The 24083-nt window shown below is 41.4% G+C and overlaps 1 protein-coding gene across 1 annotated transcript in view; it reads right to left on the bottom strand.

The window, feature by feature from the left end:
* WDFY2 (WD repeat and FYVE domain containing 2) overlaps positions 1 to 24083 on the bottom strand; it is a 66223-nt gene that overhangs the window by 10316 nt on the left and 31824 nt on the right. The window contains exons 2-5 of the mRNA XM_061457416.1: positions 18393 to 18460; positions 12818 to 12891; positions 5506 to 5581; positions 1268 to 1418 (exon numbers count right to left, since the gene is read on the bottom strand). Coding sequence (XP_061313400.1) covers positions 1268 to 1418; positions 5506 to 5581; positions 12818 to 12891; positions 18393 to 18460 — 369 coding nt within the window. The remainder of the gene's footprint in view (positions 1 to 1267; positions 1419 to 5505; positions 5582 to 12817; positions 12892 to 18392; positions 18461 to 24083) is intronic.

Below are 24083 nucleotides of genomic sequence, written 5' to 3'. Positions count from 1 at the left end.
GTACTTCAGTCTCAAGGAGGTATTCAGAGCGTACTTTTAGGCATCCAGCTCATACCTCTTTATATTAATAATGTAGTCTCTCTTAGTAAAGCAAAGAGTGAGAAAAATGAGACTATTTCAAAGAACACAATTTGTGGTTTGTTATGAAACACCTTTGAAGTAGCCCTTCCCCATGAACAGAGGAATTATAGCACTGATTTTATGCACATGGGACACTGGGGGAAAATCCCACATTCCTGGCTCTGCCAAACTTTTTGTAATATTTGTCAATGATTCTCTCCTCACCTGCCCTCCACCAGCATCATCTGATGACCCAAATTAAAGTGTCCTCCAAAAATTTGAATCACTTGGAATGGTGCATTTTCTGAAGAGATTAAAGAAATACATGACAAATTCCTTTATCACACTCTCAAAAGTATTTAACATTCAATTAAAAATTAAGTTCAGTCTTCATGCCATTTAGACTGGCCCAATGACCAGATTATATAAAGTAAGCCCATGTTCAGACAGTAATTATGATTCAACCTCACTTCCCATGAGCTTGCAAAGCACACATCATCCATACCTACTTTTTTTTCCCTGCCCAAGGCAGGGGATTGGAACTATATGATCTTAAGGTCCTTTCCAGCCCTAGCTATTCTATACCACGTACACTGTGGGGCACTAAAAAGTCAGTTTATTTTAACCCCTGGTTTCAGCCTGAGAACTCCTACTTTTCCACTTCCCTTTCATTTTCAATAAAGCCGAATTAATATTTCTTTTATTGTCAGGCAGCTGGGGCAGCTGTAGATGCAAAAGCCACTTGAGTGCCATTTCTGGAGCCATTTAGTCTTTAGTTAAGCCAAATTCCCAATACATATTGGGCTGTTCCAGAGTGAAGGACAAGTACTCATTATTTTATATTAAAGCAATTTAATTTTTACCATGCACACACAGGCACACTGACCTGATCAGTGACCTACTTTGGTACCATCAATTCTTAGAAGAAAGCATGTTTAAATGAAGCCCTGTCCATATTTATTACAATAGCAGACCACAAAAGGCTGCAGACTGCCCATTGTTTTGCTCAAAAATGCTTAGACCTAAATATGCCACCACAAATTAAGGAGACAGAGCAAGGAGAACAGTTATTAAAATTGGCTTTAAATAACAGTTTCTCTCACAAAGTACAGAACCTGTACAGGGCACAGAATTTGGAGCACAACTAGAAAATGACTGTTTGAGTGCCAAAGAGCAGAAATAAAGCTGAAAGCTCAGCAAAGGATACTGCAGGCCACAGGCGCCTGCGCTGGTGCGGTACCCTCCCAGGCGCTGGCCGCTCTCTGAACAGTGCCATGTGAAGTGTTTGTCTTGTCCAGTGCTTAACACCCACTCCATCTCCAGGACAAACAGAATCATCATGACCCTGCTTTGATGAGCTGGAAATTAAGCAGACAGACGTACAATTGTATTGTGGAGAAGAATATGGGGGCAGAAGACCACAGCAAACACCAGATGCACCCAACTCCTCAAATCCGTAATCACCCACTCACACTTCCCTATAGAAGAAGTTGGTGTTTGACAATCCCACTGACATGAGCTACCATGCAAGCTTGTAAGGTCCCTGCTCTGCATGTTCAGTGTTTGCATGAAAAAGAGCAGAGGGAAGACTTAACTCATTCTATGCCTATTGCAGCCATGTGTCTTCTACAGTAGCACAAGTATTCCTTCCATCATTGTATCATCATCAACAAAGCTGCCATTGTGCAAAAGACTCTGGGCTCTACGTAAACCTCTTTTGAGGTCTGGTGGATCTGGGCTGCAGATTGCGGTACCACAGCAGAATGATGAGTTACAGCACAGGCACAACCCTGCACCAAAGGCAAGTTGCATGTAAACCAGCAAAAAAGGAAATTGGAATAAGATAAAGTAAAAAGAAAAAACAGAAATCCCTAAAAACATCACAGCTGGGTAAGATGAACAATACAGCTGAAGGAATAAATCTTTACTGCTACCTAAATAAAGCCAGCAAAAGCTTTTCATTAAAACAAGGGAACCCAGGCTTATACAGATGGGTTTTTTTATGAATGGCCAGTGGGCTTGGTTGTGAAGTGCTGACTGAGATGACTTTTTAATAAAACAAGTGCCTGGAAAGACATGCAAAGTTATTCTCAGCTGTAATTTAGCAGCAAATGCCACACTCTTCAGTCTGCAGCCCTAGTGGTTTATTAGTGTTCTGAGACCCAGCAACGTGTCACGCAAAGCAGGGTGCTTGTATTTGTTCCTGTAAAAGCTGACACACTGGAAAGATTAAATATCTTTGGAAGCTTAAAACCCAGCCTGAAACCTCCATTTGAAATGCAGAAAAATTCTTCAGAATGGAATAAGAAGATGGTATGAGCTGCCTGCACTATACAAATATACAGCACAGATGAGAGCTGTGCTCAAATCCTATGAAGGGGAGCAAGTTGCAGCAAAGAACAGAAGGCTTGCACAAGCCAACATCTGCTCCTGATCCACGCTGCTTTTTAGACCCAGACTCCCTGAGGAGAAAAGTCAATAGATGCATTTATACAAGTTGCCATAACTGTGACTGGCAGCTAGACCAGTTTACAGCGTTACACATGAACGGTGCCCTGATGCTTTCACCCTTGCCCAGAGAAGAGCTCAGATTTTGGCTCTTGTTTCCACACACTTTTAAACTCCAAGTTTGTAATCAAGGCAGACAGATGGGACCACCCAGGAGCCACTTGAGCTCTTCAACAGATCCTCTCTCCTCTCCACCCTCCAGGTATCTCTAGGAAGAAATTCAGTGACCCCACAGGTGACTAATGCTTGTCTCTACCTACCCGTTGGTCGCTTCACCTGCACTAGTTGGTGGAGCGGTACACTGCAGAAAGGGCCATAATGGGACGCATGCTTTTGCAATCATCTGATGGGCTCATTTACAGGCCCCAGGGGCTTGTGTACACCAGGAGTGCTACAGGCGGACCTAGGCACTTCTGCAGGACTTGCAAACCCGGCTGAGATCAGACTGTTCAAGGCCTGTCCAGGAACGTTTTCTCAGCACGTGGCAAATGCTACTGCTAGCGTTGGCTCCTCATGGTTTGAACTGGCTGTAGGGATACCTGCCACCACCCAAGTCTCCTCAATCTCCTCCCAAAACTTCTTCTAAAAGGCAGGGCTTGTACCTTTTACTAGAAGTGGTGCCCATGGATGGTGAGACAGTGCTCTCTGGCAGGTATGGAATAGACATTAATGAAATAAGTACATTCCAAGAGGTCGAAGGGATGTACATGCTAAGGCTTTGCTTACCCTCTCTCCCCCAAAAGAGCTTTCAGCTGAGGCTGCTGAAGGGAGGGAAGGGTTTCTTCAACACCCATAGCCTCACAGGTATGTGAGGAACATACGCACACACATCAGTCTGGGGATCCCAGCAGCCTGGAATCACCACACTCTTTCCACTCCCAAAACCAGTTTCTGCATCTTACAGTTTCCATCAGCTTGAACAAGGAAATTACCAAACATCAAACTCTGGGAGCAAGGGAGTAAAATGGGACAGGGCTCCATGTCCCTGAGGGACACATCATCAGTGAGCATCACGCACACTGGCTTAAAGAGCCCAAAGGCAGACACTGTTTACTGTCAGCAGTCACTGTGGTTTGGGCTACAACTGAAATGGTATTCAATTTCTATTCTGGGCTCAGTATTGCTTCACTTGCCCCAAAATAAGTTAACAACTTTCAGATAACACATCATCTGAGAATCCTGACACAAAATGACCAGAAATTAAAAACTTTTCCATGCTGAGATGGGCAATCTAGGAAGGAGGCCACTGCAGTTGGGACTGTGGTCACACTGTGATCTCTTCTGATCTCCTTCTCTTTCACCTCTCTTCTAATCCCCTGTTGTCCAGCATTTGGGGATGCCATATGAACGCATGGAGCTCTTCCACAGGACAACCCATGGAGGTTCTCCATGGTATCTTCCTATGCAAAGGATTCTGCAGCAGCAGCAGATCTGGCACACTGCAACAAAAGGCCAGAACAGCCTTCGCTTTCCTTTATCTTTTCTTTTAATTTTATGAGGGGTTCTCCCCAGGTCTTGGGTGGGTGGCCACAGTCAAATGGCCATTCTGCCATCCTGCCAAGATATATGCTGTATGTTCCCCCCATCAAAATTTTCAGCCTTTTCCCTCAAGAGCTTGGCAAGAAAACTGGTCTCATACATATGCTGTTCTGCATATACAGCAGATTTCAGCTCACTCTTCCTCAGCTGTGATTAGCCTGCAAGATTGAATCCAAGCAGGCAAACATATGACCTAATAACAAAGGGTGTGACAGAACAGTCATAGGACTTTTCAGTGCAGTGCAACAACCCTTAAATATAAAATCTAAGTGTGTGAAACTTTGGTGATTGTGGGGCAATCACAAAATTGGATACTAAAGACTTGTACCGTCAGACTGAAGCAATCATATTTAAGATTCACATATATATTTTATCATCACTGGATGTTCTACTTCAGCTTTTACAAGCTAAGAAAAAAATGAAGGCATTCTATCTCAATTTTACAGTACAGCAGACATTCATTAAACAGCTGAAGTAAAACTCAAAGGCCAGTGCATGTTAGCTGTGTTCTGCAAAAATCAAGATTCTCTTCAGGCCTTAAAATCTAAATGTTACAAAGTGATCTCCAGAGACTCCATTTAGAGATTTGAATTATCCTCTCAACCTTTCAAGGTGTAAGACTCAAATACATGAGTACATATATATTTTAAAATGTATGTGAGAAATCTCAAGCCAACATATCAGATGCCTCTATACGGAAACATAATGCTTAGCATATGTGATATGATACCAGATAATACCATGTCACCTCCTAGTCTAACAGCAGATGAGAGATAAAAAGAAATTCTTACATGTTTTAGTTACTTTTGTAAGAATACCTGTCCCAAGAAGAGTGTCCTTTAGAGGTTTGACAAGCATAACTAACTAGGTTTCTTAAAACATCACATTAGTGAATACCAGAATATAGTTAAAAAAGGCATGGATTAGCATTCCTTGACCTTTTACTATGGCAGGTACTCACTGATAATCCTGAGATTACTGAAGCCAACAGTTACTGGAATATAACTAGACTAACCCCAAAAGCTACAGTCCTGAATGCCTCAGCCCTAAAAGATGGCTTAGTTTCCTACAGCGTTTCATTAGATACACTGGATCACTAAAGATTAAAAATTAATACTCCTCTTCCCCAAATGCAGCCTGGATTTTGGCCAGTTTGTTGTCTAGAATGATATTTCAAAGGAACATTTAAAGGGAAAAACAGAACATGAAACAGCTCTTTAAAAGTCTTGTAACCTCAGAACAAAGCACATTATAAATCTGTTGATAAAACGGCATTTACATTAGTCAAAAAAATAAAATCAATCACGGCAATTCACCTCTCCATTCCCACTCTTTACAAGAACAATTAACAAAAATTAATGATAACACAAACCAATTAACATGCATCATGGTTCTTACCCTGGTAACTTTTCACTAGTGTCATCTTGTTGTAATCTTCTGATAAATGAATTCCTGAGGGAGGGAAAAGAAAAACCTAGTGAAACAGTGTTTGGAAATGGAAAGTTTGAGAGTGGTTTAATTTAATTTCGTTACCAAGGTAAACTCTCCCTTCTTTGCAACCACAGTGCTGTCTACACTTTTGCTATTTTGAGTACCTCCCTCTGAAAAACTGAACTTTGTAAAGCTGCCTGAGAAACAACATCACGAGTGCTTACTGAACAGAATGGTGGAGATAAAAGATGAACTACTAAAAAAAGGAGTCAAAAAAGCTGACAGTAATTCCTGGCTATGAGCCAAGGTACTAGGAAATGAGAGACCTGAGGTCTGGCCTTGTAGCAAATACCTATTACTCCAGGACTGCCTGGGCAGAAACCTGCATGTGCATATACACATGTACCCGTGGGTATGCATACATTACACCCCCACCTGAACACTCAGAAAACTCAGTCTAAGTATGTAAGAGTCCCTTGAAATCACACAGTCCAAACTATGTACCAATAATCATGGAATGGTTTTTGTTGGAAGGTCCTTTAAAGGTAATCTAGTTCCAACCCCCCGTCCATGGGTAGGGACACCATCCACTAGACCAGGTTGCTCAAGCCCCATCCAGCCTGGCCTTAAACACTTCCAGGGATGGGGCATCCACAGCTTCCCTAAGCAAACTGCACAAGGGTCTCACCACCCTCATAGTGAAGAATTTCTTCCTAATACCTAACAAAAATCTGTCTATAATGCATACTGGGAAAACATTTTAGGTTTCTGCTCAAAAGTCTCTCAGTGCTTCAGATAAATAGAAACTCAGACTTTCTCTCCCCTTTGGTTTTATTCAACTATTGGTTAGCATTTATACTGGTGCCTTAGAACCAAACTCTCTTACTTTGCTACTGGTTCACTGTGGCTAACAAACAGATGTGCATGGGATGAAGGGTGGCTTTCCACACGATGTAGCTACCCAGGGAGAGATGGGTGGTGTGACCTAGCTGGGCTCATTCCTGTGGCCAGGAAAGAACACATCTATGGGGACTAGCTCTGAGCCTGCTGCCTTTGTGCTGCTGTTTAACCACCAGTATGGCTTTGCACAAGGAGATGATGAAAACAGCAGCTGAGAGTCTGCATGGCAGCCTTGGTTCTGAGAAAAACCCCATGTGGTTAAACTGACTGAGCACCTGGGTGTCCCTGACACTTGTTTTGAAGAGGAGAGTTGCTCAAAGCTGGGGAAAAAAAGTGGCCACAACAAAACTCCTGCAACATCTCTCTGGAGGAAACACACAAGCAAACGGTAGGCTCTGTGGCACCACCACATGAATTAGCTTTCAAACTGCTGTCAGGTATCTACAATGTGTACACAACATACTCAGGGAAATACCAAGAAAAAACAAGGTATGTAAAAACACATCGCGTTAATAATTTATAGCTACCTACACAAAAGCTCCCTGAGCTAATTTACCAAGGGGACTGAAGAAGTGAAACCTAATTCAATCTGAAACAGGGTAAAAAAAGACAGAAACATTATAAACACAAAATAAGCTAATTTTTAAGGCATACAGTTGTGAAATGTTGGCTGTAAGCACTGCCAAAACCACTGTGCAACAGTAGAGAAGACTGGATTTCACGAGCCTACAGACTCTATGGCAAACCAAACATTTAAGGCAAAAGATCATGAGAAGACATTCCAATCTCCAAAAGGCCAGCATTTACCCACAGTTTCCAAACAGGACTTAAAAAAAAGTCACTCAGCATTTTCTGTGGGGTCACTGTAGGTAATCTGCATGGCTTTCAAGCACTAGGACTACCCTAACACATCACAGCTACTGCTTGGCACCAAGGTGCAGAGGCCACAGTACTAATCTGCAGAACATCTACAGGTCCCAGCTTCCAGGAGAACAACTGTGAGTGATTTGAGGCAGCTATGCATTCTGCCGTTTCCAGGTTTCTGTTTATAAAGTAGTTATAACTGTGTTCTCTTGCTCTACTTCATCTTCTTTTCCTTAATCTGTTCTGCCTCCCATTAGCTTTCCCCCTGGCAGCTGAGGACTACAATAGGGAGTGTTATTTAAACAGCAGTAACAAATCAATTAAGTCAGCTGAATTTCTATACCAGGGTCACCTTAACTCTATAAACCACCAAATGTTAAAAATCTGCTATACCTCCTTAGCTACTTACAGGAGAAGTGCCTTTCACTAACCACTCCCTAAAGAACACTAAACCACCATATGAAATGCTTTACTACAAAGCCTACTTCAAGCAAGGACATTTGCTATCAATGTCGATTTTCTACTATTGTTACTTAAAAAGAAATGGCTTCAACTACTGTAACACATGGTGGGATAATATGTCTACCTTTCCTACCAACTTGGCTGTCCTCAGCTTTGACTGTGGTGGCACACAGATGCTGGTGGGATGAAGAACGTGGTCTGCATTCTCATTTTTCTTTGCATTTTTCCCCTTGATAAATCTGATGTGGACTGTTTATTCCATGATCGGAGCAGTCCCATAATTCAATCGGAATACTGAAAAGGCTTTTGAGTCTCCATTATAATACAGTGAATCAAACACAACTGCAGTTTGTAAGGTTTACCCAAGTATTGATTAGCTCTGTATGCTTTAATACAAACCACAGCTACGCGCTATTAATACACAGCTCCATCCAAAGTGATAAATTAATACAGTACAAACCAAATACAGTTCCAATTAACCTGAACACTGGATAGAATTTTTTCCTTCTCCCCCCCCCCCCCCCCCCCCAGACTTCTTGCTTCTCATTTTCTTCTTTGAAAGCATATCATAATTTGCAATGCATTTTCTTATTTTGCATTTTCTAATCTTTCTCCAGGTCTTTTACTCCCTGCTCCCCATTACACTATTATCATATGTTCTTCGATTGCACTCATTTCCCTCTCCCCTTCAAGGCCGACCATATTAATTGCATCAATAGACAGGTATTTTACCACAGGGCACCTTGCTCAAGAAATTCATGCCCTATTGCACATACATTGTGTCATATGCACTACAAAAACACCAACTACATCTCTTTAACATTTTAGCAGCAGAAACTGGTTTTCAATCCTTCCGTACATAGATGTTCTGCTCCTCTCAGAGCTGCTGACACTCAATTCTCATTAGGCAGCTTTTTGGCTCTTCTTAATCAGCTAGAAAGGCTGGGGTGACCCACACAGCTTAGTCAGTGCTTGTTAACAGAAGGAAGAAAGATTTCCTAGTCATAGTCATGTGTGAGTCCTTTTGCGCAGGAGGGGTTGAGATCTATCAGAGTGCACAGGATGGTAAAACCAAAACCCCTCCTTGTAGGGCTTAAAAACATTTTTTTTTTTTCTGGGAAGATCACTCTTTGCTCTTCACAGTTTTTTTTTGGAGCTACTTTACTATCTTTTTTTACTGTACTGAAACCGTTAATGATCAGTTTTGGCTGTTTCAGGTAAGCTTATTATTGCAATAATAAGACTTGGTACCATGAAAGCCTTCACAAAGCAGAAGGAAGTCTTAAGCATCTGCAAAGACTGTCCAATGTAGTGCCCACTGTTGTGTAGTCTCAACTATACCTTCATGGAGCACACCCTCCTCACACTGAAACATATACATCCACCACAAACTTCTCTTGAGCCTAAGACCTCTGTAAATCCTCATCCTGGAAATATCAGTATCCTATTTCAAATTACTCTTGTTAAGGCAAACAAAACCCATGCTCAAGTCTGTGCCATTTCAGGGTCATGGGGCTGCTAGACATGGCACAGGGTCTAAGGAAGAGCCACACCTTCCCAGAGCTGCAGGTGGATGACAACTGATGTATCCCCAAATAACACTAGAGACCTCTGCTTAGACCACTGAACACATTTCTGAAAGTTAATAATCTTAATAAATTAGTTGTGTTACACATTCACAGCCTAGTTCCCAACCCAGGGAATTTAAACTCTTGATAGGTGATGCCATTTTGACAGCACACTATGGATCTCCTTAAAGGCTTGACCTCATCCCATTAACACAAGTGACTGATAGCACTGCCATGTCTCCCAGAGAACAAGAAGCTTGCTTCAGAAATGGAAGAGAATGAAGACTCTTAAATCTACTGTCAAGACACTGTACCTACTGCAAAGAAAGCTCTGTAAAATTATTACTTTTTTTTTCCACTTTTGAAAGTACAAAAACTGGGAGAGGACAAAAACTATCATGTAGTTTTCCTGAAGGAAAACTTCCCACAGTGGTGGAGGGTAAGGGTGCACATTGACAGGTAGGTCCTGACTCAGTCTCAGATATTCAAAATGCTGTTTATGGCCAACCCTGTAGATATCTGCAAGATCAGATTATGTGGAAGATGACTTACCCGAATAAGTACCATCCCTAAGGAAGAATTTTGAAGGGGTTATTCTGGTGCCCTTTGGTCCTTGTGACCCTGCTCAAAGTGTCTAACACCTTCATCTAGACACGAGCATGGTCAGCTAAAAGGATCAATTTAATCAGCTACCTGAAAACCATAACCCTCATTTAAATCTAACCAGAAATGGGGAGATTTATGCTATTTTAAAACAGTTTCTAGGATAAGTAACATGGTTGTCTCCAAAGCTAATTCACCTCTTCTTTACTGGCTGCAGACCCTAATGATTAACTTTATCTAGGAAGCTAACTTTCAGATGAATAAAATTAGGTGAGGAACCTCATCTTGGCTGTGGGAGTTTCCTGTCTATTGCAAGTAACAGACTTTTCCTCTGTTGCCTCTTGTTGTGGTATTCTTGAGAGATTTGCACCTTTAAAACATGTTTTTCTCCACATCTGAGCAAGGAATTTATGACCATGACAAAGTCTTTTGGCTTCCAAAAGGCACTTCAGGCACTCGCTAATACACAAAGCAACAGAAATGACATTCCTTCTCAAAAAAAAAAAAAACAAACCCCCAAAACAAAATAAACAAAACAACAACAACAAAAAAACCCACTTTTTTTTTTCCACTTTAAGTACCACTGCTTTTCAAGCAAGATGTTAGACAACCCTTCACTAAGAGAATGGTGAAACGTGTGCAGCCTTCATATTGAGAAGTTGCAAAGGGTCGAAAACAATCTTTTCATCTCTGTAGAAACAAAAATTGTCAACCTGTTTCACAAGGAAAGATTGCCATACAAGCTCACCTCATGGTGGCTTTGCTGGAAGATCTATCTGTCTGTGACTATAGCATTGCTGCCCATCCTTCTTAAAATGCACCATACACATTCCTGATGTTGTAACTAAATTCCACACAGTTTACAAAAATTTCATGCAAAACAAAAAAGGCAGCTCCGCTTCCTTATCTCCATTTACACCTGAAAGTAAAAGCAGTACTTCTGGGCACTACCAAAAGGTTAGTTTGAGATTATGTGGCCCACTCAAGAGTATTGTACCAGCTTACAGCCCTTGCCAGCAGTCCTTTCCTTCTACACAGTCAAAGTGAAGATGTAGAATGATTTTCAGCAATTTTTTTGGGCCCTGCACTCAGCATACCAAAAGATGTTGCGCATTTGCAGAAGTACTAACATGGAATAGCTGACTAATTCCCAAATATTTCAAGTTACTCAAGTAAATTCCATGTACTTTCCCTTCAAGGGCCACACAATCAACAATAAGTACCCTGAGGTCACCTTGTTGAAGTAAATTCTCTTATTGTGTGGTCACTGTGCCCTGCTTGTATACTCCTGTGCTAAACTAATCATCATCGCTGTGCCCAGGAGGAAAATTCTTCCTTCAGAGGGTAGTTGTAACCCACTTCAAGTACCTGGGGATTTTTTTCTAACACCCCAATACTGCTGGGACTTGAATAGGGGGTTACCTGTGCCATTCTTCCATTCCTACTTCCACTACTTCTTGTAGCACATGACAGTTGAGGCTTCTCTTACAAGCCTTAGGTTTGCTATGGATGGTAACATTTCATCATTTGTGAAAGTTTGTGGAGTGCATCTTCTGCACAATCCTTTACCACACAACTGCCTGCAGCTACAAGGGACTAAATCAAGCAACACAGACAATCCCTTCCCCCCTCTTTACCTTCTTTAGCTTCAGAATAGGAAAATATTTGACTCCATTCAGAGTCAAGCACCCTCTGACTCTTCAATGCAAAATGCTCCCAGACAAAGGACACATCTCTTCCATCATGCCAAAGAATTTAAATACCTAATTTACAGTGCCTTCACATTCCTCAAAGGCCTAATGAAAACGAAAGTGCCTAGTAGGACTGGCAAATTACAGCTATTTGAAAAAGTGGGAAGGAAGGAATTTCAGAGGTGCAGGGAATTCTCTTGCAGCTGTCCCATTTCCTAGGTACAAAAGAAGAAATCTTCTACAGGCACAAAAAAAAAAAAAAAAAGACAAATCTCTGCTACAAGCCATTAATAGCTTTATAGGTCAAAACCTTCATATCTTTGATACGGCTTACAGGCAACAGCTAATAGGGTCACACACCCTTTCCCAAACACCATCTTTGTCTTTAGTGTAGACAGCTGCCCTTACATCAACCTGCAATGCTCATTCAGTTATAAAGTACGTAAGGCAGAGAGAACAGCAGTAAAAATCTGAAATGATGGTAAAATGATCTTAAACAGTAAGAGAAGTCTATTGATAAGGCACAGGCAAAAAATACCTCTCTGATTCATGACCCTTCTACAAAGTGATATAGCTCTTTACTCATCACCCCACAAGAAAAATACAATGAATAAGGTCAGCTGCTACCCTCTGCCCCAGATCTACAAACCACTCTTGCTTTAATCCCATTTCCTTTCCACACACACATCTCAGATGTTAACAAACCAAATCTCTCAGAAGCAGCACTGCATTAGGAGCAACTCCTCTGAAGGAAGTGAGAGGAAAACAAAGTCTGAACTCTGAAATTTGAAAAAGCAGCTAGATATGGAGCAGAAATCCACTTTCTGCCTTTCAGAAGATGATTTTTTCCCCTCATAATTGCTGCTTTCAGAACACTGGTACAGAATAATTAACAAGGCACTCAAATTTAATAAAGCAACAGCTGCTTTTCTGCATTGTTAATTTTAAAAGGAATATGCAAATTAAGACAGTCTGTTGAGTTGCCTAATAAGTATTGTAAACCCCACTCAGTCTCTTTGTGGAAGTTGGAATTACATTTGTAATAATCTGCCATTTTCTACACTACAGGTTCAGTTCCACTAGCAGTTAAGTTTCTCTCCCAAACACTAGCAAAAATATCCTCACCACAACATCACACAAATACTTCTCAAAAGGGAAGCATTTCAACCAGAAATCTTTGGATGTACTTACTGAGATTGTACCATTGTCTAGACCTATGGACAGCCTTCTGGTTTCCGGGTTAAAAGACATGCATGAACATGGAGCTGAAAAAAATGAACATGTTGATGAAGTTAACAAAACTGATTCTCAGTTTCTTGAAGCTCTGGAAAGCCTAAAACTAGCAAACATGCTTTATGATGCTGTTCAGCATTCTGCTTCTGATAGACAAGCAAAGTGTTCTTGCAATTCATTTAACCGTATCTTGTTAGGACATGGAACAACAGCTATTTCTTGCTTCCAGCTCCTTCATTTTTTTCTTACTAGTTATCTGAGAACAGGCATGTCATACAAGAGCAGTGGTGGTGTTTTGATATAAGAAGCACCTGACATTTCAGTATAAATCTGAGAGATTACTTAGCTGAATAATTTAGTTTTTTACATTTGCCTGAAGCTCATTGACAACAAAACACTGTATTATGTCACTGTATTATTGCAGCCTATACCTGCAGTAAGAAAGTTAACCTGTAGGAATCAACATATCAGCCAATATTAAGGACTCTGAGACCAACTGTCCCCTACTCCATTTCACCACAGACAATGCTATGATGGTATCACATATTCTGGCCAAAGTAAAAGATTGTGACAAAAACTAGCCACTGTTTTATTATATCACTATTACTGTAATAAACACCATGCTACGCTCTTCAATCGCACACAGATCAGTTGTACTAAGCTCCCTAGAGGATCTGGCAGGGTTCGCATCAAGGATAGAACCAGAATTTTCTTGCAAGAATTCAAGAGCTATGCTTGGTTTCACTGAGAAATTGTGAAGTTGCATTCTGAAGGCAGGGATTGTTTTTACTACCCAACACAGCAGCATGCGGGTGCAAGTCCTCCTGTCCCAACAGAAACCTTCAGGAATTATTTTTCAGCAGCAGTTGCCAACTGCAGCCAGGGGCAGGCATTCTTGCTCCTTTGTTAGTGACAAGAGACCTTTTAAAATCATATTCTTGTGATAAATAGAGAGTATAGTCACATGTGCTTTTAGTTCTGCTTTCCCCCGCCATCCGCCTTGGTTTCTACTCTCCACTGCGATTACACAGTGGTTTTGTTACTAACAAGCCTGGAGTCCTCTTTTTTGCAATACTTTGTATCTGGTATATTCACAATTTGTGTAATGTCTCACCTAGGATTAAACAGTCCACAGCTCAGCAAATCTTCCTCAATGGTTTAGTTGGCAACAAAGCTATATGAAGAAGAAAGTCTATGTTGACTGGTTAACAAAACTTTTTCTACCTTCAGTATTATCTCTCCCTTAAAATATTTCCCGAATTACAACCAACTGCAAGCACAAAGCCTACCAGATCCACACACAGGCAAGCATCTCAATTTATTTCTTTCCTGCAAGGGCTGACAGAATTAAATCAAAGAAAAGGCTTCAGTTCAAGGAAACTGCCCGAAAGGAAACACCTAAGTTAGGGCTACCAAAATTGCTCCTTCCCGTAACTCTCCCTCAGAAAAGGCAAACTCAAATTCTCCCTTCATATCATAGTGCATTACTATTATATTGAGACTTCTTCACTGCAGCTGAATGAGACAGTTGTAGGAAAAACAGACAGATAAAAAAAAAAAAAATCTAAGCAGAGTAAAAATCAAATCCTTTTAAAGGCACTTAATGACAGAACAGCCATATTCCACACATCAGCTCTCAAATTCTAGACACTGTGCATACACTGAAAGAGTTACTAGAAACTCTGCAGGCAATAAACAGCTCACAGAGAAGTTCTCAGGTGAATTGGCTATCTGAAGTATGCTTTTCCAAAATAGATTGAAACACTTCAGACACAAAAGGTACAAGCAGCTGCCTTGACACAGTCTGATTACCAAAAAACAGTCACTTTTAAATTCCAGACCTGTGTGTACACAGTCATAGCAGTGTAAAGATATTTATTTTGCTATAGTCATCTTCCTAAGGGAATTCTTCAGTAACACATGCTCTTAGAAGAATCATTATGTCAGCACTAAAATTACATCCAGACTAGCTACACTAATGTGATTAAACCAATGCCAGTTGTAACAAGACTGCAGCAGCTTACACTTCAGTGAAAATCAGATACTTAAGCACTTAGGCTCATTAAGAAGAAGGGGGAAAAAAGGAAAAAGTACCCCTGAAATAACCCCAAGAACCCCAACTCTGAGCTTCTGAGATGTTTAAGATTCTTTTAAAATAACAGCCAGGAAAAATAACAGCCCTCTACTTCAGCACCTAGCTATAATTTGGATTTCAGACTGGAACAAGATTAATCTGAACTACTGCAGAGGACAGGCAGGATATTCCTGATGCAGAAGTCTGGCTGCAGTCTTTGTCTTAAATATAGAGCAAACAAACAAACACTGATTTTAGCCTTTGGACAATGAATTACTGAGGAAAAGTACTTCATTTCAAAGAACTTCATGTTCTCAGCAGTGTTTCACCTCTATTAGAGGCTGACAGAAGTAGAAGAGAAATACAAACTTTGTACCGACAGTTTCAGCCTCCCCCTGCCACACTGAAGTGCCTAAGTGGCATAGGTTAAGACCAAAGAAGCATGCTTTGTGCTGCACGTTTTTTATCCCCCTTCTCAAAACAAAGTATTAGCTATGAAAGCCATTATAAGACTGTGTATTATCTGCCTTAAAGACTGGATACTCCAGTACTGTTCCTCCCTACAATAAATCCTTTACTCTGTTCACATCTGTGAGAGGTTTTGGGTGACTGGGTCTTTTTGGTTTGTTTTGGTTTGTTTTTTTTTTGCTTACTTCTTTTGACTACAATTCCTTTCTGTGTCTCCTGTCACATATCCAACCATGGTTACCCATCTATTACCTGTTACGCATGCGTAACCAAGGGTCCACACCTAACCATGAGGAGGGTTTACATGCTCATCAGAGATCTGTTGTTAAAACACTGTTAAGATAATGCTGGCACAAAGACAATGTGTTAGCCAGGTTACCAGTTTACCTAGTTTGCCTTACTGACAATGTAACATTGCATACAGCACCCCCAGTTTTCTTTCTTATGCTAGAGATAATAAAAAATGTAGCCATCCTGTCCAAAATTTTCCAACCACAGAAACACCCATAGGTAAGGCATAAAACTTCGCAATTGGGAAAATCCCAGCTCTAAACAGCAGTGTCCCTCCTCAAAAGTGATCTACAATCCTGATATTTTTTCTATTTAATGGGTTTCACATTCAGAATGCACTGATGGCCTCATCTGAGTGCAGAGCTTGACCAAAGCACATGGCTGTCCCAGCCCAACTCCTCATCCTCATCACCTCCCAAAATAGCCAGGGTGCAAACTCAGTTATTAAGGCTACCTGATATTAAACCATAAAACAGTGTAGGCTATGTACCACCAGTAACCACTGACCAGTCATGGACTAGCATGACCACCACAAGTCATGATCTAGTCATGGTCATGGACTAGCATGACCACCACAAGTCATGGTCTAGTCATGGTCATGGACTAGCATGACCACGACGAGTCACGCTAACAGGGTATCTATAGGTGGGACTGCCACTCACAGCTTGCTAAGCAGCACAAAGGCACCATCATGCCTACTACATTTTTACACAGAGAACCTCTGTGCCGTTGTCATTCTCTAAACAATAAAACCAGTATGAACCTAAAGCAGAGGACAATCAAAAATGTGATCCACACAGAAACAGACAAAACGATCATTTCCAGTCAAGTGCAGACTTGTGCAGAGGCTGACTCAGATCCCTTCCTATAATTTCCAACAGCTGAAAGCCATGGCTGATAACAACTTAACTGGCATTGCTCCAGTCATTAATTATACCTGAGCATTCTTGAAACTGGTGAATAACACAACATAATTTTATTATCTCATGGCTTAAAAGCTTATCAGACTTTCAAATGAAGGAGCAGTGTCAGGTGTTCAAATTTATGAAGGAGCTTTAAAATAGTTCCCTTTGAGTGGATCTGGATCTATTCCACCATTTCAAGTGAAGCTGTTGTTACTGGCAATAGGGCAGCCTTGCTAAGACCAGAGAAGAACCTAAGATTTTAAAATGAAAATGCATGCAAAAGCACCACATGGAAAAAGAGAAGTATCCATGCCAAACTGCTAGAATATTGACTTCATAACAGTTTAACTGGAAGCAAACCTCTTAAGACAGGTCAAGAGAACTCAGGCCATTGCTAGTGATTGTGACTGAGCTCCACAGACTGCCACATCACTAGCCGGTTTCCAATACCTTTCTGTGCACAGTCCTAAGCACAAAGTACCTTTGAGGCTTGATATATTCTTATGAGCCAGTTCATCACCACAGGAAGAAGAGAGTTTCTCCTCTCTACTAAGGAATGCTTTTTTAGAGCAGGCAAACACTGTGGCCATTCTAGGGTCCCAAGCTGATGTTGTTGTGCTACTAAAACTCTTCAAATATTTTATGCATTGTGAAGATAGAGGTCTCTTCCAAATCTAGCTATCTTAGCTTAAAATAATTCTTTCTCCAGACAGTAAGAATACTTCAGTGGGACTTGATAAATGCTACCCAGTCTGTGGATTTAAAGTCAGCTTCATAAGCTTTCCAAAGACAGGTTAAACAAGCACATCTAAAGCTGATTGAGGAGCATCAGCATAACCCTGCTTCTGGTGACCCGCAGAATTATACTCCTGCACTCAACACAGCTAGGGTTGTGATTTCCCCAACTGCCTCTTGGAAAACTGGACATCAATCTGCCATTTGCTTTGAAGAATGAAGACTCTCTGGTAGGAAGACATACAGCAGATCATACGGGAGGGATCCATCAAGGAGATTTGGTTTTCCACATTTGGGTAATGGGTTAAAAGTTAAAACAGGGGAAGTTCAGGTTAGATATAAGGAAGTTCTCTGCTGTGAGGGAGGTGAAGCACTGGAACAGGTTGCCCAAAGAAGTGGTAAATGCTCCATCCCTGGCAATGTTCAAGGCCAGGCTGGACAGGGCCTTGGATGGTACGGCCTAGTTTGAGGTGTCCCTGCCCATGGCAGTGGGGTTGGAACCAGATGATCTTAAGGTCCTTTTCAACCCAAACAATTCTGTGATTCTATGATTCTATCATTTAATTGCAGGGATAAAATGATTCTTCTTCACTGGAAGAGCTACCTTCCCTATCTAGTATCCTCTCTATCATATTAGCTGCCACAGGATATGAAGTTCTTACCAAATAAAACCATTTACCATTGCACTCTAATGGACTAAGCACGTGCAGTAGGAAGGGCAGGCTGATTTATAGTGCAGACTTACAAAGCTTTATGGACTCCATTAGTGGCAGAATGCAAGCCTACATTTTGAGCTCCCATATTTTTTATTCCATGTTTGCATTAAATGCTGATCCCTTGCTCGCATATCTGTATCCTTTTGCTGCTGTAATCCCTGATGCCTCTCAGAAGCATTACCATGCAACTTCGTAAAGCTTCACAGAAACCAAGAGGATTGTTCCTGAATAAATTTAATATGGACTAGTAAATTTGCAAATGGTCATAAACATGAAACTTCATCAAAACCAGAAAAGCCATTTGGCAAATACAGAGTAAATAGCAAACATCACCTTATACTTACATGGCATTGCATGGTATATGCTGGGCCAGTACTGCCCACTGTCTCTCTTCAGCCAGACACGAACTGTTCTACAAAAGAAAAAACATAACACACGCATAAAGAAGAATAAAAAAGTAACCATAAATGAAAACATGGGATGATGAATGCACAAGACCTTCTTCAAAATTAAATTACGTTGCTGAGAGGGAAAATAAACATGTAAATTCCTACAGCAAACTTCTACACCAGTCTCAGATTAATCTCTGTAAGGTGATGAGGTGATCAGCCCATCCAGTCCCCCGCAGAAGCTGTCTCCCTACCCTCTGGGTAGCCCTTGGTTCATCTGCTGCCTGTTGTTTCACTGTTCTGCTTTAGGAACACCTCTAAGCAAATGAATATGGTTCTGAGATTTTCAGCTTCCATTTACTAAGATTATGTTCATTTGTGCATGAAATTAGCTTTTTAGATTCAGGACCTTCCCCCTCTTCTCAGTGTACTCAGACTGCTGCCAAATGCCCATTTTGCATCAGGCTCAAGAATCCAAACTCTTACCCTTCTCTGAAAAGGATGATTAAGATGACAGGCAGCCTAGCAGTCCTCCTCTGCCTCATCGGTTTGGAGTTGCCATCCTTCAATAGAGGCACCTAGGATCATGCAGTGCTCCACAACTCCCCACAAACACCATCAGTGGTTTCCTCTCTGCTAGAAGATGTACCTCAGGATTACTTTTGCTTTTTCATAATGATATCATACTGGTAGCTCTTTGTCACTCAATCCATGTCCTTCACACACTTGAGACTCGTTGCTTGTTTCATGAGCAGAGAATCTGGACTGATGTACCACCTGGGTCATTAAACGTTTCTTATTTCAGTCCTCATTGTCATTTACTCGTTTTGGTCCAAACTCTGAGGCCTTTTTCAAATTGAAGCTCTCTCCTAACTTTATCAGCTAACTTCATCAAAACATGCCTTGTACCTGTGTCAACAGTTAAAGCAGCAGGCAACCAGTAATCTCTACCACTTATTCCTGCACAGCCCTCTGTCATCTTAATTAAAGCCAACTATTACCTGCCTTTCTGTTCCTCAGATCCTTATAATCTCCAATCTTAACTAGTCAGCTCGCCATATGATACCGTATTCCACACTTTACCGATTTACACAAAATGTATTAACCTTCTCAAAAAATTACTTATCAAGACAGCAAGCACTGTGTTAGTGTAGCACAATAGGTTGCAACCCATCACTCACTTCTATTTAATCTTTCCCACCAAAGTTAGTATGCAATAGTACATACAAGAGGGATCTAAAAAGCTATTGTTTCTACAACTTGCATTTGATAGTATCAAGGAAAAAAAAACAAGCAAGAATGGCCCCTTCCAATTCATGAAACCTGTGGAAGTATAGCTTATGGAGAAAACCACATGGCCATTTCTACACAGAATTTAGTAAAGCAGATTTGAACCCTCCTTAGCCAGTAAAAGTTTAGAGCAATACATTAATATATACTGATCTAAGATACTACATCACACCAAGATACACAAACTGAGTCTGAACAGAGATGCTATGCAACATTATAAAGCAATTCAAGATCTAGTTATCTGTCTTACAAACTTCAAGCTAAGGCCTGCTTAACCACTGTGTTCTGGGATTGCATATACCTAAAATCAGGTTTCTGCTCACCCTGCCCTACACCCAAACTAATTTTTCAGCAAATAATTCAGACACCTGCATATCTGGGCAACTATAAAAGCTGTATACACATGCATACACTTACGCTGCATTCCTGGTATTATGACACAGTATGTTGCTCTAAGAAATAAATTTTACTGGGTTAACAAGTCCCATGGTTACAAAGTTCTCACAAATTACTCAAAACATACAAAATCCAGTAAAATTACCTCCTAAACCATAGAATCATAGAATGATTTGGTTGGAAGGAACCTTAGGGACACAGCTGTTAGAGTGGCGCTCTGCCTCCAGACCTCAGCATACAGGTCCGGGAAGATGTCTACAGCTGTGGGGCTGTACACCAGGTTTGGGGCACGGTCCAGAACCTTTAGGTTTACCCAAAGGAGTCCACCTTTGGTAAGAAGGTGGTCACTGTAATTCTGGAGGCAGATCAGCTGCTCTGTTTCTCAAGCAGATGAGCTCTTACTAACATGTTTATCTTCTACAGGTGAAGTTATCATGGGAATGAATGACAGTGCAGAAAAAAAATAATGATATGAATCACAGGGAAATGAAGTAACTCAATACAAAACAGCCCTGAGGAGGTGTGCCAACATCCTGTGAGAGACTCGTCCTTGCTGATCATCCCAATCTATATATTCAGTGACACTGGGTTCAAAACTCCCAGGCTTCAACAAGGTGCCTCTCCTCTCCACTTCAAGGCTCTGGTAAATAAGAAATCCAGTACAATATCTTACAGATAATTCAGCTTGTTGAAAAAGGACTATGTACAAGAGATCTTTCAAAAGCTGGAGTAAATGAAAGTCAATTTTATTTGCAAAAAATGGCATTAATTTGGATGCTTTGGGTTGTTTCTGTTGTTGTTTTTTAAATTGTACCCACTGCAGATTTACTACTTAATATGATATTTATGTCGAACCTAAAGGCAGTTGAATGATACTGAACCAAGAAAAAATTTTCTGCTTAAGCTTAGAAATAAACCAAAAAACTCCCAAACAAAACGACAAAAATCTCTGGTGGAGGTTTAGTTAAGAGTGAGGCCCTCACTAGTGTAGGCCTCTTCTGTTAAGTACACAGTGTGTTAATTTCTTTACATAGTCAAATACATTTCAATTCAATGACTAATCCATGCAAAATGAGAAACAAAGCATTCTAAGAATAAAAGGGCTACGAAAAGATGTTATCTACCTCAAAGGTGTGTGAAAGGGAACATAACCAGCAAGTCAGTTCATGTAACTCATTACAGAAATACTTATCTCCCCAGTAAATCATTCTGAAGGAAGGAAAACAGAAGATCTTGTAAACAATTCATTTTAAAATTAAGGACAATTACTATGCATATCTTTAAAACAAGCATTTAAAAGTTAAGCATTATAATGGTATTTCCAATATCTATTGGATAGAATTGGATATGTGCTGATGTAAAAGCAGAAAAATTCTTCCTTATGTCAGAAAACAATGACTCATTATTTTCTTCACTTAACATCACTGGATTAGATCACGCATTTTTTTTTTGAAAGAAGAAAAACGGATCTCAATTCATCAGACTCTTCTGTGTAACATTTTTCTCAAAGTAGATTCAGGCTAAAAAACAGATTGTGCCAGTAACTGAACTTTGGAGAAGCTAAATGTTCTTGGAAGGGAGCATCTTTTTTTCAGCTGCAGTTCTGCACAGTTTTGTATACCTCTCAACACAGTACTACCCACTAGTTGTGAAACCCAGAGCTTTTGAAGCTTCTAAAGAATGCAAAGAAGAAAAACATCAGAACAACAAGCATGAATGACAATGAGATTTTTAATGGTTATATAGCACGAGGAGTACTTGCTGGTTGCATGGTTACTGGACTTAAACACAGCACCCACCCATGTTAGGATCCATTCTTCAACTGCTCCAGAGTGATTCAGTTAGTATCACCATGGAAATGAGTTGTCCCTTCATTTTCTTGCCAGTGAATTGGCTTGGAAAGATTTTTAGAATCTGTCAGTTCAATGGATACTCTTATAGTCTTTTCATAACGGAGATGATTTATTTAAAAATCAGACAGGCTATACAAAAATAATTCTGCCATGCGAAAGACAGGCTACATCTTCATATATAAAGAAGATGCAAAAGTGTGTATTTTAAAAGAAAACTGCTTCTCTCTGTTAAAAGCACGTGCCTCAGGTACGGGTGGTTGTGGTGGTATCAGCAGGTCTGAAGCACACTGTTAGGCTCTGTCTCTGTGCAGGAGGTAGGATTCATCTCCACCCCTCACACAGGTGCCCATGTCAACAGCAGCATGGTCACCTCAGCACGGCAGCTCTATGCTCCACCATTTACAGAAATTTATTCATTTAGTGGTATATGCCATGGTATCTTCTGATAAAGATGTTCTGCTCATACAAATCCCAGTTTGTGCACTGAGAATCATAGAATGGTTTGGGTTCTTAATGACTTCTTTGCCTCGGTCTTCACTGGCAAAGGCTCTGACCACATCACCCAAGTCTTGGAAGGCAGACATAGGGACTGTGAGAATGAAGACCTTGGGCCCACTGTAGGAGAGGTTCTGGCTCGAGACCATCTTAGGAACCTGAATGTGCAGAGGTCCATGGGTCCTGATGAAATCCATCCACGGGTCCCGAAGGAGCTGGCAAATGAAGTTGCTAAGCCACTAGCCATCATATTTGAGAAATCATGGCAGTCAGGTGAAGTTCCTGATGACTGGAAAAAGGGAAATATAAGCCCCATTTTCAAGAAGGAGAAAATGGATGACCCGGGGAATTACAGACCAGGCAGCCTCACCTCTGTGCCTGGCAAAATCTTGGAGCAGATTCTCCTGGAAGGCGTGCTAAGGCACATGAAAAACAACAAGGTGCTTGGTGACAGCCAGCATGGCTTCACTAAGGGGAAATACTGCCTGACCAATGTGGTGGTCTTCTATGATGTGGCTACAGAACTGATGGACAGGGCTAGAGCAGTTGATGTCATCTACCTGGACTTGTGCAAAGCGTTCGACACTGTTCTGCATGACATCCTTGTCTATAAATTGAAGAGACATCAATTTGATGGATGGACCACTCGGTGGATAAAGAACTGGCTGGATGGCTGCATGCAAAGATTTGTGTTCAATGGCTCAATGTCCAGCTGGAGACCAGTAACGAGTGGTGTCCCTCAGGGATCGGTGTTGGGACCGGTCTTGTTTAACATCTTCGTCGCTGACAAGGACAGTGGGATTGAGTGCGCCCTCAGCAAGTTTGCCGATGACACCAAGCTGTGTGGTTCGGTTGATACGCTGGAGGGAAGGAATGCCATCCAGAGGGACCTTGACACGCTTCTGAGGTGGGCTGATGCCAACCCCATGAGGTTTAACCATACCAAGTGCAAGGTCCTACACCTGGGTCGGAGCAATCCCAGGCACAGCTACAGGTTGGGCAGAGCAGAGATTCAGAGCAGCCCTGTGGAGAAAGACTTGGGGGTGCTGGTTGATGAGAAAATGAACGTGAGCTGGCTTCAGTGTGCGCTCACAGCCCAGAAAGCCAACCGTATCCCGGGCTGCGTCAAAAGGAGCGTGACCAGCAGGCCAAAGGAGGTGATCCTGCCCCTCTACTCTGCTCTTGTGAGACCTCACCTGGAGTATTGTGTGCAGTTCTGGTGTCCTCAACAAAAAAAGGACATGGAACTGTTGGAACAAGTCCAGAGAAGGGCCACGAGGATGATCAGGGGACTGGAGCACCTCCCGTATGAAGACGGGCTGAGGAAGTTGGGGCTGTTCAGCCTGGAGAAGAGAAGGCTGCGTGGAGACCTCATAGCAGCCTTGCAGTATCTGAAGGGGGCCTATAGGGATGCTGGGGAGGGACTTTTCATTAGGGACTGTAGTGATAGGACAAGGGGTAATGGGTTAAAACTTAAACAGGGGAAGTTTAGATTGGATATAAGGAAGTTCTTTACTGTAAGGGTGGTGAGGATGTGGAATGGGTTGCCCAGGGAAGTTGTGAATGCTCCATCCCCGGTGGTGTTCAAGGCCAGGTTGGACGAGGCCTTGGG

The sequence above is a fragment of the Pezoporus flaviventris genome, unplaced genomic scaffold (genome assembly GCF_033815535.1).
Source record: "Pezoporus flaviventris isolate CSIRO_AGI_PZ_B2104156 unplaced genomic scaffold, CSIRO_AGI_Pfla_v1 ptg000025l, whole genome shotgun sequence".
In the NCBI taxonomy this organism is placed as follows: domain Eukaryota; kingdom Metazoa; phylum Chordata; class Aves; order Psittaciformes; family Psittacidae; genus Pezoporus; species Pezoporus flaviventris.
The sequence above is the reverse complement of the archived record's forward strand: the minus strand, read 5'-3'. Positions and strand labels throughout refer to the sequence as shown.